Source organism: Manis javanica, chromosome 5, assembly GCF_040802235.1.
Source record: "Manis javanica isolate MJ-LG chromosome 5, MJ_LKY, whole genome shotgun sequence".
Taxonomy (NCBI): domain Eukaryota; kingdom Metazoa; phylum Chordata; class Mammalia; order Pholidota; family Manidae; genus Manis; species Manis javanica.
In genome coordinates, this window is record NC_133160.1 from 70,951,635 (window position 1) to 70,968,050 (window position 16,416).

At 33.6% G+C, this 16,416-nt stretch overlaps 1 protein-coding gene across 1 annotated transcript in view; it reads right to left on the reverse strand.

Moving 5' to 3' along the window:
* BLTP1 (bridge-like lipid transfer protein family member 1) overlaps positions 1–16,416 on the reverse strand; it is a 206,293-nt gene that overhangs the window by 93,475 nt on the left and 96,402 nt on the right. Inside the window, 14 exon segments of the mRNA XM_073238071.1 lie at positions 1,154–1,312; positions 1,734–1,953; positions 4,402–4,544; positions 4,676–4,916; positions 5,495–5,647; positions 5,822–5,972; positions 6,425–6,576; positions 8,540–8,751; positions 9,578–9,775; positions 12,036–12,235; positions 12,574–12,701; positions 13,104–13,250; positions 14,269–14,389; positions 14,872–15,045. Coding sequence (XP_073094172.1) covers positions 1,154–1,312; positions 1,734–1,953; positions 4,402–4,544; positions 4,676–4,916; positions 5,495–5,647; positions 5,822–5,972; positions 6,425–6,576; positions 8,540–8,751; positions 9,578–9,775; positions 12,036–12,235; positions 12,574–12,701; positions 13,104–13,250; positions 14,269–14,389; positions 14,872–15,045 — 2,399 coding nt within the window.

Sequence of the window (16,416 nt, forward strand, 5' to 3'; positions counted from 1 at the left end):
CTTCCGGGTCTCCTGAAATTTGTAAACTATTTGTAGCAGTGAGACTAGTATCAGGAAAGTGCAAAGAGCTGGAGGAGGCACCATCCTTCTGTCCCTCCACCACAGGACAGTGGTCAGAACCAGCACACAATTAGAATTAGGATCAGTTCCAGATTCAAAACTGGCCCACACACCAGGGAAAAAGTAAAGGACTGAGTAGTCGCATATCATCTACATTTCATAAATTTCATATTTTCTGTCTGAATAGAATTTACTAGCAATTCAAATAGCTATTTCACAGTTCAATTTTAGCTGACTTTGGTAACTAGGATCAAAGTCTACTTCACATACTCTTTTTAAAAATACACATATTTTTTATTAAGGTATCATTGATATACACTGTTATGAAGGTTTCACAAGAAAAACAATGTGGTTATTACATTCACCTTTATTACTGAGTCCTCCCCCCATGTGCCATTGCAGTCACTGTCCATCAGTAAAATACATTTTTTTAACAGGAAAATAATACACACATCTAGTAAATTTGAAAAATAAAAAATAAAAAAATAAAAGAAAATGAAGGCTGGCTCCACTCAACATTCCTGGAAATAGCTACCAAAACTTCTTTGTGCATTCCCTGCTAGTCTTATTGCATCTTATACATATCCTTTTAAAATTAATAAATTGCCTTCATTTGTTTCCCTCTTGAAGGCAAGTATCTTACTTTATTACTCTTAAGACCCTTTAGATTTAAATATTTCAGTAAATATAGAAAGTATAAGAATGCTGATTATCACATCTCAGAGGACTCTAGATAAACTGAAAATATATTCTGCATTGTAGGTATATGATGTTGCAATTACACTTTGCATTTTTTTCCTTTACCTCTTTTTGGTGTTTTGAAATTAAACCAGCCACATTCAATGGCAGTTTCATAATCTTTAAATTACATATAATTTTACATTTGACATAGTTGCCTTTTCACAGGAACCCAAGTGACTGCTTACAGTTCTCTCAACTGCAACACTATCAAAGGCATTTCATAAATGAGCAAATTTCCACTAAATAGTACTTAAGCGATTGAGATTTTTTGACCATCCTCTGAAAAATAGAATTTTGCTACAACTTTACATGTGCCCCTTAGATACTTAAGCAAAACATGATAACTCAATACCTGTCGGAAGACTATTGTGTCCTGATTTTGTAACAGGAGATTCTTGTATCACACTGCCTCGATTACCCACAGCGTTTGACATCCAATTATAGAAACTCACAGATGATGGCTCAGACAGCAAAGGGTGTTCAGATAATATATCAGTGGCCATTGTATTTCCTGAAAATAAAGTTTTACTTAGTATAGTATGTACTTACGTACTAAGGAGAAAATGTGGTTTATGTAATTATTTTTGAAAAGTCAGATTAGATTATCTGTCTTTGCAGATGTTTTCAAACTCAGTACATGGTACTATTAGCATCTAGCTTTTATGGCATTAATAAATAACTTTTATGATAATGGGGGGAAACTCATTGTTGGCTGCCTCGACAGCATTCCATCCGATGCCTACGTTGACAGTAACATCAAAGATGCAATTTAAAAATGCAAACTAAGGGCATGAACACCAACAAGTTTCACACAGGACAGTTTCCCAAAATATGTTCAACGAAGTACATATTTAAATAAACTTAATTCCTCTTTTTGTTTTTAAAATTCCCCCATACAAGTAAACTTGTACTTGTCAAAATTGAGGCTATACCTGTTCTTGTTAGCGAGCTACTTTTCACAGTTGCACTGCCTCTTTGGGGAGTTCCTTCCAGGAGGTTGTGCAAGCTTGGGAAGCTTCCAGTCAGGTAGCTGAGTAGGCTCTCTTTCCTTGGACTCTCCTTAACTGGCATCCCAGCACGTCCAACATGCACCGGAGAATCTGTGGCAGTATCTCCACTGGTATAGCTCAGAGAATGATATGGGTGAATGCCCTACATAAAGACCAACACAGGGCTTGCTCCCATGTATGTGAAAATGCCTGCTGATTACTACAATCACTATTACTGCTGGCTACTGTTCACATTAACACCAAAACAGATTGTGTCAACTAGAATTGTGGTGAACCTCAAAAAAACATTTTATGACATTATAGAATAATATAAAGGACAGTCTTTATTATCATTCATTTATTTTAGTAATGGATTATTAACTCCCTTTGAATTCTGAAGAGGGAATTTCTGGTGGCAAAAGTTCTATACTGAAACTCTTAATACTATAACTACCCTTTTTAGTACCCTGATAATGAATTTCTGTGTTAAGAATTGATTCTCTGTAGAGCTGCAATATGCCAAAAGGAATTTCTAGAAATTCCCTAAGGAAAAACAAAAACAAAAACAAATTACAGAAATGTCCAATGTCTATCTGTTCTGTCCCATCTAAGCTTAGAGTTCAGTTTAAAACACAGTACAAAGGCTACCAGGACAGAAACTTCCTGAAAAGGAGATCTGAAGCACAGCATCTGCAATTTCAATTCTCTGGAGGACTTCTGTAATCCATAAACAAAAGGATGGTCAAAAGCTTTTCTGCAAGAAAACAGCATTAATAGCAAAACACCTGAATATGATCAGAGGATTTAGAAAAACTCAATCAGAAAAAAAAGTTTGAGACAGATTAAGGGGTTGAGGATTTAAGTGTTCTTGCCTTCTAACTACACTGCAGAAATAAGCCCGATAGTCCAGACTTTAAAAAAATGTATATCAAACTATCACTGAATGTCTTTAAAAAAAGAAGAGCAATAACTTCACAGAACAAAAATTTTAAAAGCACAAGACTAGTCAATGAAAAACATCCCCTGAGCTCCAGTCTGTGGGGATCCCTGCCCACACAGGTCTGATCAACCTCTCTTCATCTATCCTTCTAAAAATAATTTATGATTATATAAATACATATGTATATTTATCCTTTTTAAAAACACAGATACATACTGCCCTATATTTTGTTTTTACATTAATCAAAGCACTCTGGTGACCATTCCATGTATACGTAGAGCTCTACTTCATCCTTTGAAGTCTTCCTAAAATGTATCTGTATCAAGGTACATAGTTTATTAGTCCTCAAATGGTTAGTCATTTACGTTGTTTCCATTATTTTCCTATTATAAATAGTGTTGTAAAGAATATTCTTGGACATGTGTCCTTGAGCACTCATTTCTTTAGAATGAGTTCCTGTACATGGACATACTGGGTGAATGGGCCTTACATTTTAAATTTTGATACAAACTGCACCAATGTACATTCCCAACAATACTGTATGAGAGTGTCCAGATTCTCACATCTTAACCAACAACATTCACTATCAAATGTTTTAGCTTTTTCAGTTTGATAGGTAGAAATGGAAACCTCACTTAATTTACATGTATTTAATTATAAGAGACTACATTTTCATATGTGTGTATATATTTCTAAATTGCCTTTAACCATTTTTCTACTTGGTTGTGTTCCTATTCTTAGTGATTAGGAAGAGATCTTTATATTTAGGAAATTAGCCCTTTGTCAAGTGTTTCCATTTTGTTTCTATTATTTAATCTGTACAGAAACTTTTTATTTTAATTAATATAGTCAAAATGAGCAATCATTTACCATACAAATTCTAGGTATTAATGCAAGTCTATGCCCAGAGTTTCAAAGAAAGTTAAAATATTAATTTTCTGTTGTTTTCAGTGCTCAGAAAAGGAAACTACCAATAAATAAATAAGTAACCCACAGCTACAACAAATTACTTTTAAAGTGCTTACTATGGCCAGGCATCGTTCTAAGCATTTTTCATGTACTAATTCAATTATCTCTTATAACAACATTCTGAAGGAAGTTACTATTGTAATCTCCACCTTACAGGTGAGAAAACTGAGAAGTAGTACCGTTAAAAACTTGTTCAGTCACAAATCAACTAAGTGGCACAGACACAATTGAAACCAGGACAGTCTGGCTCCCAAGGTGGTAGTCAACCTCTTTGCTATATATGTCTTACCCAGGATTGGTTAAATTTCTTAAAACAAAACAATGTCATTAAAAACATAAAATAAACTAACTCCAACTGTATATAGATCATGCATTACCTAAAAGGTTTCTCATTAAAACAATTAGAAAATCAACAGCATTCTCAATACTGTCTTTTGTTGAATACAATATTCAACAAATTGAAAATTGAAAAGACAGCCCTAAGGCTTGTTAGTTAAAGTAGTCCCTATTTGATATTAATTACTTACTGATGACATAATTTTCAAAGAAATGTGTAGACTGAAAGTTACTAATCACATAATTTCAACATAAAAATACTATTTAAATATTTAGGGTGGATACCTAATATTTAAACTTGTGATAACAAAAGTTTAGGTCTTTTCTGTAAGTCTAAATAACTAATCAAAAATTACAATAATGTACCTTTATTTTTAACGCCGAGTCACTGTGAGTATGAGTCTTAGAAAGTTTCCTCATTATCTCAACTCCGGTTACAGGTCCAGAGCTACCAGGTGGAAGCCGGTTGGCTGTTCCTTCTAATAGCATTGTGTGTTCACTGACAGTGGCTAAAATAATTCAAAAGAGTAAGTGTGTTACAGATCATCAGACATTTTCTTGAATGTCAACTCCAGATAAATTTTCGCATGTACTATATTACAAGTGTGCAAGATCTAGCTAAAAATACTTATAAAATTACCTGCATCAAATTCAAATTCTGCTCCATCTGCACTGGTATCACTTTGAAGACCACCTCCATTGTCTAGCCCAAGTCCATCTTCATGTTCATGGTCCACAGCAGATTGAGGTTTCAGGGGCTGAGCTGGTCGATGTAGGCTAACTCCTTTAAAGGCTGGTGTCACCACAATAAACTTCATCCACTGCCTTGCCAGTGCAACTAAACCTTTCTTTAATGTTACCAAAGCAGGAAGTCCATCACTCTGTAACAACAATGATATGTATTCTCTCTTGAAGAGAAGTTTCCAGAGGAGAAGGAAGATCCATAATCTCTAAACCCCTAGATAGGACACATTACCTCCACTGTGCTTGTCTAGGGGCAGGGATATACCATATTTATTTTGTACAATTATATATTCTCTCCTCAGTCATTAAGTAGTCCTCATTTTATTAAACATTTCTGTGAAATTTGACTCTGGTGATTACTTTCTTGCTTGAAATTCTTTTATACCCTTGGCTCCTGTGACATTGCCTCCTTAGCACTCTATACTCTACCCACCCTCTCCAACCTCCTTTAATTTTGGTATTCTTCAGGGTTCCATTCTTGACCAGGTTCTCACTCAACACATCATCCCTATAAATTTCATCCATAGCCATAGCTTCTAACACCTTCATGCTGGCAATTCCCAAATAATTAATCTGAGCCGACTGTGGTCTATATGACTGTATTTCTAGGCATATTTTTTTGCTGGATTTCCCATATGCATCTCAAACCCTGCGGTTTCGCTCCTCAACAGAATAAAGGCTTCTTCAAAGATAACATATGGCTTCAGTATCTCACCATTGTAGCATCGTCAATGATGGAGTAATTTGCCTGGTGCAGGTAGTGATGTAAGATATTGCACAGTAAACATGAAGGATTTTCTTGGAGAAAGCGGGCAACTTTTGTAAGTCTATTGTATTTACTCCTTAGAGGAAAATGTACACTTTTATTCTGAAATAAAGCAAAAACAACAGATTTAGAATGATATCTCAAAGATGTTACAAATAAAAAACATCCAGTAATTAACAACTTGTAGGTCTGATATTTTCAAATGATGAACAATAGGGGGTCATTTTCAATAGTAAACTGTGTACATATAGTATGTTGTATTCTTGACAGATATACCTCTAATGCTTCTGTCATTATGCATCCCATAACAGCACAAATCCTCAAGGTTCCCTCAGTTTCTAATTTGTTTAAGGATGACTTGAGTTGGTCAATGGGAACAAGCCATGCTCCAACAGCTGGAGTTGCAGTACTTAAAAGGTTCAGCTGCCTTTAAAAAAAAAAAAAAAAAAGTTATAAAAATGAGTGTTAAGATTTGTATTTCAAACAGTCTTCCATCCATGATGGACTTAGTAGCTATTTTACTTAGGCAAAATTACTTTTTGTTTTGACCACCAGGTGAATTACGAACACAGAAGTAGTAAATGCAAAGAGTTTATAGGAGAAAAGAAAGAAAAACATAAAAGCCTATTAGAGGCGAAAAGAGTAAAAAGTTCATGGCAGAGTGCATATGAAAGTAAAACTAAAGCCCTCTTAAGAAAAAAAAGGCATCAAAAAAGCTGAGAATAATGTTTACAGAAAGTATGAAGTAGGAAAGATGAAAAAAAGGCAACCCTAATACCAGATAATCAGAAAAATAATTCAGAAGTAAATGAAACAATATTATGTCTTTTAAAATAAAGAAACATCAAGGGATAGTATTACATTTTTACAATTTTTTACCTAGAAAATGCATGTGCAGGAGATCTCACATTGGTAGGAGCTGCAAAACTAAACCAAATTTCCTTGATGGTTAGCTTCATGCTACATGAATCTGGAGGTGGAGGCATCAGAGGTAGATCTTTTTTCAAATCATCAGATTCAACTCCTTCATCCTATGTAAAATAGATGACCAAACCTCATTAACATATAGCCCCTTAAAATCACTAGTACAGATACTCATGTTTTAAGCACAAAAGTCTTTCATCAAATCAAGTTCCACCGGGCACCCTTATATACAAGATAACATAAACCTTGCTGAGCATCCTAACCCTGACTCTGAGAAGAATCTGTGGATCCTCGAAGTTACAAGAAACATAGTCTGAAAAACTGTTACATTATAACAAATCACAAATCCAAGATCTTAGAACTACAAGGTTTCTCTTGATCACCTCACTTAATCACATTTGTTTGGGGAAGTTGAATGCTATTTTTTCCAGATGAAAAAAGCAAGAAAGAGGTTTTTTAATTTGCCAGAGGTCATACAACTACTAAGGAGGAGAACGAGTAACAGAAATAAGGTCTTCTGCTTCCTATTGAAATCCATTTTCAATTCAATTTTAATAGAATATTTCAAACAATAAAGTGTCATAAGAAATATACTTCAGCCCGTGTCCAAATAAATAACACTCTACAATAAAAAACTCTCAGTTACCTTATATTTAGGAATCTAAATCTATATTGAGAAATAGGAATAATATTTTTTAAATGTGTAATTACCATTCTTGAGAATGCAGGGCGGCAATAAGATATTAAAGACACAAAAAGTGTAGCGTTTGCTACACATACTTATAGGACCTCTAACTTTTATGTGTTATTGGTCAAGATAAAGAAAAGATTAGCATTTTCTTGTGGGATGATTAAGGAATGAAGAGCATCCACAGAACAGCTTTGAATACTAAGTATTACAAGACAATGTGAAATAGAGACCATAGTAATTTCAAAGTCAGGAGGCACTAAATGTAAGTCCACATTCCCTTACCTGCAATTCTAAAATCCACAATATTCTGAAAATCTATTTTTTTTTTGTCAATGTGGCATCAAAATGTAATCTGAATTGATAAGAGACTATTTATTCTACTTGGGGTTTTTATTAAAGTTGTGCTGCAGAAATACTTAAATATTTCAAGATGGAGTGCTATCTCAGATTCCATTAGCAGTTTAGGTGACATGTAGTACACACAGCATATTACCTTTCTTTTAAAAGAAAAAATCTGGCTTCTCAAATTCATCCAGCCCATGGGTTTCAGACAAGGGCTGTGAACCAGACACTGGGTATACCAAGATATAGAAGACAGTCTTAAAGAACTTGAAATTTTAAGAAGGGACTAGGGTTTGTAGATAATGAGCAACTAATTATAATAGCGAAGAATTACATAATTTATAATTACATAAATGTGAAGAAAAGTAATAATAAACTTGATTTTAGATTGAATTTTTGGTTCCTATAGCAGGTATAAATGATGGTATCAGAAAAGGCATTGAATACAACAATTCTGTAATTCTGGTTGAAAGACATAGCCAACTGGGAAGAACAGTGGCATCAAATTATGGAGCTGGACTAGGAAATGAAGTCAGTCAGGGAGTAGACAAACAGCAGAACAGAAGAACAGCCAAGAAAAAAAACATGAGAAAACACCAACATTTAAGGGACAGAGAACTACATAAGTGAATGGGCCAAGAAAAGTCAGAGAGCTCAAAGAAAGCAATGTGACAAAATTCAAGAACTTTCAGCAAGGCAAGTAGAATCAGAGACATCAAGAAGATGTCTGAATTTGTCTAGTATTTTAGTAGCTAGGCTCTTTCCAGCTCTTTTGTCCAGGGAGCAGCTACCACATTTTTAAATTTCCCTAATTAAAGTGCGAATTCCCACCCACCTTTCAAATACTTCCAAAGACTTCACAAGAAAACTATGATTAAACTCTTGAACTATGCATCAAATCAAAATACCATTTCAGCAAAATCCAAAATATGGAAAGACAAGCAAATACACTCCAGAAATTAATTTTGGATTGAGTATGTAGTTTTCCTGTTATATTTCCAAAGTATTATTATTATTATTATTAGAAATTCACCAACCTGTTCATCTGAAACAGAATTTCCATTTAAGTCTGAAGAAGGGCTTGTTCGATCACAAGGAAGATTATCGTCAGAGACATCAGTATTATAGCCACTGCCGGTTGGAGAATCAGAAGAATTATTGGATGTCAGCACTCCACCCCTTTCTGTGACACTAGCTTTACCCATAATTCCAAAAGTATTATATAAAACAGCACCAGACTGTCTTCCTCCTAAAAAAATGGAAGAATTTAGTTAATTATAGTTGTGTATCAATAATTATTGTGTATACCTACAGCATCCATAAAGATAATAAAAAATAGAAATCTCATAAAGATCATTTATTTTCCTCACCAAAACTTTGTCCTTACCTATAAAAGTAATGTTAAGATTGGATTATCAGGTAAGGAATTGTAGGCATACACAACTATTATATATGACTAAACCTAAAAGTCTTATAGACAAGTCAGCCTTCCTATTTTTACAATAATCTAAAAGAAAACAAATATAAGTCAGTCTCACTGAAAAAAGGATTTACAGTATTTTCATCCTACATAGCAAAGCTCTACAAATCAAAGATCCAGATTCCAAAGATACAAACTTTCAAAACCTGAATGGCTTTAAACTTTATTTGGGAATTTTTTCTGAACCACAAATTTTTTTCATTCAGGCATTGAGGTTTTGTACTAGTTTTTAGTCACATGGTAATAATCCCAGCTACCACAGTTTTTGCTTAAATATGCTGATTTGTGTTACTGAAAGTCACAATTGTTTAAAACATCTCAGCAATGTGGGGCAAATTTGTCCACCACTTAAACAGAATTAAAAAAAATGCTTACCGAACTTATTCACTATGTAAGAATTTGTTCACCATGTAAGAACTTGTTTGTTATGCTTCAGAAGATTGGAGACTGACGAGAATTACGCTGGGGGTGGATTAATGATTGTGCATTGATCACTGACTCCCCTATACAGAATTTTATTGTTGTTAACAACCATTTGATCAATAAATATGAGAGATGCCCTCTCAAAAAAAAAAAAAGAAAAAAAAATGCTTACCCTTTATGGTTAAGTTTTCAAGTCCACATTCAAACATTATCCAACCCCATTTTTCTTGGCTGGGACCTATTCGAGTTACATCTGGAACAGCTTGCTGATCAGTTTCATCTACAAAAGTAAACTCATCCAATTCTTCAAGAGTAAATAAAACTTTGGACTTCTCAAAGGGAATAGCAGTGATGGCACAGGTACCCATATCTGTTATCAAAAGAGAACAAAACAACCATTTTTAAAGACAGAAGTTTGTGTATTTTTAAAAACAAACAATGTAAACATTTGGCAGAGTGGTCACCTTGAAAAGATATCTTTGTATTCTGTCAAAAAGAGCAGACAAACCAACCAACTTCTAAAATAATGCTGTCCAATGTCATACTTAAAAGTATTAGAATCATGTTGAAGAGGGAGAAAAAAAAAGATACCATAATTAACAAATAATTGCTCACAGGCAGGGTGAATTCATTTCAGAAAGATTAGGGGGTACTCAAAAATGTGAAGTTAAAAAGCTCCTGAATGAAAAAGAAAGCTCCTGAATAATTTAGCTTCAGAGTAAACTACTTTTTAAATACTTTCCCATCATCTTACAAAATAAAAAATAATTTTTATTAATTACCCAGCCTTAGGAAAACCATTATTTTCTAAGAAAATTACAGCTTTTACTAAAAGATTGCTTTATGCTAACATATTTTATGTAACTACAGATTCATCATTAGACATGGCTGTAATGCCACCACTTATAATACGCAGTATGGAAACTGACATCCTGAATGCCTGACAGAGGTTTTTATTTATCTTACCATTTTTTTCATTTCTTTCTCTGATTACAGATAATGAATATGGAAAAGCAAAAAAGAAGCTTTTAAAACACACATGTAGATTTACCACCCAGAGATAACCTGTTTACATTTGAAGTAAGGTTCCTTCTAACTTTTCAGAAAGCATTTTACAAACCCAGCTTTGGTTCACATGTTTCATGTAACAGGAAACCATAATTTCCTTAGGTCATTAAAAATTCTTCAAAGATGTTGTTTAATAACTATGTAATATTCCACCACATGAAAATACTATATTTTTTGTTTATGATAAGAAAGTCTTCCTTGATGTGAGAGAATATTCACCTACATTTCTCTATGATTTCTTATATTTGCCCTTAATTTCATGAACTTATTCTGGTGTATGGTATAAGGTGAGAATTTCACTTGAATTTTATTTAAATTTTTTTGATTAGGTAATATACTAACATAGACCAAAGTTCCAAAAAGTATGAAAGGGTATACAAAGAAAAGCCCTACCACCACACCCAGATATCTACTTCCTCTCCCTATAAGTAACAAATGTCATTAGATTATTGAGTATTATTTCACAGGTATTTTACGTACATACAAGCAAAGGCATTTACATTTCTTTTCTCCCTGCCTTTTTAACACAGAGTATACCTTGGAATTTTACTGGGTGTGTTTTCTTTGGTGAGTATTTTTGTATAAAGCACCTTTTAAAATTCTATTTGGTTACTGCTTATGGACTGTACAACACCCAAGTATAAACTGGTTACCAGTGCAAACTACAGAGCTGAGAAATGCCTTTTTTATACTCAAGCCACTGTACTTTGCAGCAGCTTTAGGACTGCAGGTCTCAGGTTGTCATGGAAAGTCTCTCTATTAGGAATCCTCAGGTCAAATGCTTTGGTGAAATACAAGGATGGTGAGATAAGCTTTGAGAAAGTCACAGCAGTTACATAGACCAAGAATATAGGCAGGAATGATGGCAACTTCAGAGCCTACAGAATATGCTAAGCTAATTAAAGGAAATCATTTGTTCAGGACTGGTAACCTGTCCCACATGGAAATTCTAGCATACATCATCTCAAATAAGACTAACAAACTTCTTTTTTTTTGGATTGAATGTGACAATCTAATATCACTTAATCCTCTAAATGAGCATATGCACACAGCTGAGTCAAAAATATTGAAAAGGTATGTGACATCCCTAATTTTCTCTTTTATCTCATCAGGGACTTTAAAAGGCATAGCCATGTCTACCAAGAACTCTTATTGCCACTGTATTTTACAGACTCGACTATCTACTTTTGACACTGAAATTAATTTTTAATAAAGTTGTGCCAACAGAGTAATTTTTAAAAGTGAGAAAGACTATAAATATCACAGTCTCTCTGTTTTACAGTGAGCAAGCCAGTACCATGAAGATAACAGATGGGAGATAAAAGCAGTTTCCAATTTGGGGCCATGCCACTTAATCTTCCTATCAAAGTTTACTTTACATTCTGTTTAGAATGTGAGTAATGGATAATTAAACATCATGTGTTTAACATATGCAGAAATACCTTTTTCTTATAAAATATTCAAACTGTAGCAATATTCAAAGAAAAATTATCATGTTTCCTTCTGCAAAATCCTCTTACATTTAAAATGTCAAAGAAAAAATATTTGCTGTAGAGTCCTACCTGTTGTATCAAGACCCCTAAGTTGCCCGTGAACTCGATGGATGTTTAACTTGGCTGCAATTTCTTTGCCTTTTTCTGCACCAGCATTTGATCTGAGAGATCCAGATGACTGCGGCTGCATCTTAGAGGCATGGACATACCTATCAAAATGTGATTTTCCGCCAGGTTCCATACTGTTTGAAGTTTCTTCAACCACACCTCTTTATGTTAAAAGAAAAAGAATACGATGGTTAACATTTAAATAATTTAGTTCAGTAAAACCATTTAACTAGTAAGTGTTGCTTTTTTTAATTCACCATTTTAATTAAACCAATATTAATAACAAATTCTTCAGTGCTTAATAAAAAATAATATGAGTAAAAACTGTAAAAACTTTTACTTACTTTGCTAATCTACAAAGTGAGATCTGAAATTTCAATGCCAGTTTTGAGTTTTAACATTAACATTTTCAGAAATGTATTAAAAAGATGACTTAGGTTTGCTCTGAAGTCGAGCAAGACGATTATGGCTTAACGTAGCAAAATCTTATCTTTCTTACCGGTTCATTCGAACTTGTGTAGCAATTCTGTCAAAACACAATGCTACTAGGGAAACGTGAGTCACACTTCTACTAGGAGCAGTACTTGGAGGTTCTTCCACTGAAGCTTGTAACAAACACAGGTTTATCTAACACACAAAATGTCATAAATTTCAGAGTTGAAAAGTGATATAATCACTTAAAAATAAAATACACAAAAAATGAAAAAATTACTTTGTTAAGATGGTATATTATGTATCTCACAGTGATGAAGACAAAACTTAAAGACTTATAAAATAATCATAATTAAACTCTTTATGGAATACTTTCTGGCTGTATGGAATACAGATATGGAATATTTTAGTAAAATTACCCACTATTCTGCTTAAGTAAACCACTTTCATTTAATTCTTGCATTAGATCATCAAGAGAATAAAATACATATTTTTATATTACAATCTGTTTCACCATTCGGTTTGGTAAGCACAAAGGATAAAACCCACAAAATGTTGTCCTTTTTTAAGAAAATTTTTAAAAATATTGTTTGTTACCTTTGGTATGCTGACATTAGCCTGAAGACCTTTAATAGTTACATTATCTTGCTTCATTGTAAGATTTGTTTGTGCTTGTCCTTGGTTAGTGGTTCCTATGGGAGGGTGTTCAGTTTTTGCTCCTCTAATATCTTGTTTGGAAGATAACTAAAAAGATTCAAAGTGGAATTATTATTTCCCAGACATTTTTCCACAACACCCACAACAGCAGCATGCCTTATTCGCTGTGTCCCTGTAGGCCTGTCTATGAGCCAGCTGCCATCTGGCTTAGCTGCTCCCAGTCCAAAACTTAGAAAAGCTGAAAAACAGATTGGTAGCTTCAGGATTGAAAGAAGTGATACATAACAAAGTGAAATCAGCCTACAAAGGAAACAGAAAAAATGATAATAAATACCAGGTAATAACAACAGGTCCTTTTTCAGGATAACTAAATTCTACCTACTTGAGGGCAGGTTTGATTCTGATCATTGGCTCCTTGTTGGGTAGGAATATTTAAAAATTTCTTTTAATGTGTATTTCTCTACCCTAACTACATATCACATGAAATGCCAATATATTTTGAATAACTGGACCATTAAAAATTATCAGCCTCACTTTTACCTTGCGTCTGCTCTCTAGTCCAAATATGACCCCAATAAATTTGAAAGTCAAATGCAAAATTACCAGAAGAACACCAGGATATGACTGGTAAGAAACCAGTTTTGTGGCTTGGACTACACATAAAGAGAATATCACACACCAGGAGGCAATGACTTGATTAATTGAGATGAACAAAAATAATCTAAAAAATATTCAAGACATAATTTAGCTAAGCATAGAGGAAAGTCAAAACAATATGCAGCTTTGCTTCCTCAGAAAATGAATGTACCAGTCCTAAAGAATCTTCATTCACTTAGGGCAAAAGCTCTTTAGGAAAGGTTTGGACTTATGCTACTTCCAAAATAAAATAAAGCTATATTTTAGTAAATATTACCATTTAATCCACAGAATCATTAAGTATGCTCTCTCTTATGGAGCCAATGATACACAAAGATTATTTAGAAATGTCCATGTATTACATATGAAATGGCTAATAAAATCTTAATATATTCAATTTTGTTCAAGTTTGGGTATTATGTATAATGAACACTCAATTTGCTTTACTCAATGAGTAAAAATTGCTTACATTTTCTGAGAAGGTAGTCTTGCTGTTTTGGACAGCCTCCCTGAGGACTTTGGCATGGAGATCATCTACAATTGCAGCCGGATGTTGGGTACTAGCAAAATGAACCATTGCTTCTATATATCTGAGGGAAGGAAAACAGTAAATGAAACTTAAATATCACTTAATAGTATGATCTTATTTCTCTAAACTGTCCCATTATATTCTATTCTAGATTTTATTCATGTTGGTTTTATTTACTTAGATAGACTATAAGCTCCTTACAGGACAAAGAATCTTTACTCCTTACTGACTACATAGTAGAAAGAACATCAAACTCAGTAATTGGTTCCTGGGTATTTGATCATTTTATGATCATCAGCCCAAAAATAAAAAATGGAAGATGTAATGCAATATAATTATTATAATATTGCAACATAACTGTTTAGACTTAAAAAGTAACAAATGATACTGAAACACAGACCTTTAAAAACATATTTTCATTTTTGTTCAGTCAAAATAGTCATCAACATTCTTTATGAACATACCATATCATATATTCTAATCATATCACATACCTGTATCATTTTGTAAAACAGTAGTTACATTTTTAGACAAAATTAATACCTGTCTAAAGCTTCAGCCACCAGGGGAGTCAGAACAATGTCAACAGTTCCTTTTACTTCAACTATGGCTGTTGTCCTGGTCTGAGAGACTGGTTGATCAAGGGTCCACTCTTCTGTTATTGTTTCATCATCTGTGTTATCAACAGCTTTCTTTTCCAGAGGAGTATATGGTGTACTATACAATTTAACAAGCAAAGTATATATTAAAAAGATCATGAAAAAAAAATAGAGGTTGTAGCTTCCTTAACATTAGTAGTCACTAAACCTACATTTATTTCAACTAAAAATTTCATGGAATTGCGCTAGATATTTTATGTCCCATATACCTTTTGAAAACAGGGAAAATAAGGTACTAAAATATAAATTGATCAAAGATGGTTAATAGATCAAATAAGAAAAAATTTTGACATATTTACTTAAATAGAATAGGGCTTTTCCAATATATGAAAATTACAATGCTGAATTCTTGTTAGTTTCCAATTTTGACATGCCAAGTTATGGTTTGCTTAGTATGTCTAATAGAAATGCTATGGACTTCTTAAAAATGTGGACAAAGCCTTGAGAGACAACAGAGTTGAATAATTTAGGGTAATTTATTCTTTAAGTCTATAGTCAAGAATGGTTACTCCTCAGAATAAACTCTACATATTGCAAAATCAAGAAAGACTGACTTTGGGGGTTTATGCTCCCTGACTTTAAACTCCACTACAAAGCTACAGTCATTAAAACTGTATGGTACTGGCACAAAAACAGAACCATAGATCAAAGGAACAGAATAGAGAGCCCAGATATAAACCCATGCTTATATGGTCAATTAATAAATGATAAAGGAGTCAAGAATATACAATGGGGAAGACAGCCTCTTCAATAAATGATGCTGGAAACCTGAACAGCTACATATAAGAGAATGAATCTGGATTATTGTCTAATTCCCATACACAAAAGTAATCTCAAAATGGATCAAAGACTTGAATGTAAGTTATGAAATTGTAAAACTCTTTGAAGAAAACAGGCAAAAATCTCTTGAACATTAAGTATGAGCAATATTTTCCTGGACACATTTCCTCAGGCAAGGGAAACAAAATAAAAAATGAATAAGTGGGACTAAATCAAACTAAAAAGCTTCTGTACAGTAAAGGACACCATGAACAGAACAAAAAGGCACCCTGGAATATGGAGTATATATTTGTAAATGATTTATCTGATAAAGGGTTAACATCCAAAATATAATAAAGAACTTGTATGCCTCAATACCCAAAAAACAAAGAACCCAATTAAAAAATGGGCAGAGGATCTGAACAGACACTTCTCCAAAGAAGAAATACAGATGCCCAACAGGCACATGAAAAGATGCTCCACATAGCTAATCATCACAGAAATGTAAATTAAAACCACAGTGAAACAGCACCTCACATCAGTTAGGATGGCCACTATCCAAAGGACGAGAAATAACAAGTGTTGGCGAGAATGTGGAGAAATGGGAACCCTACTACACTGCTGGTAGGAATGTAAATTGGTGCAGCCACTGTGGAAAGCAGTATGGAAG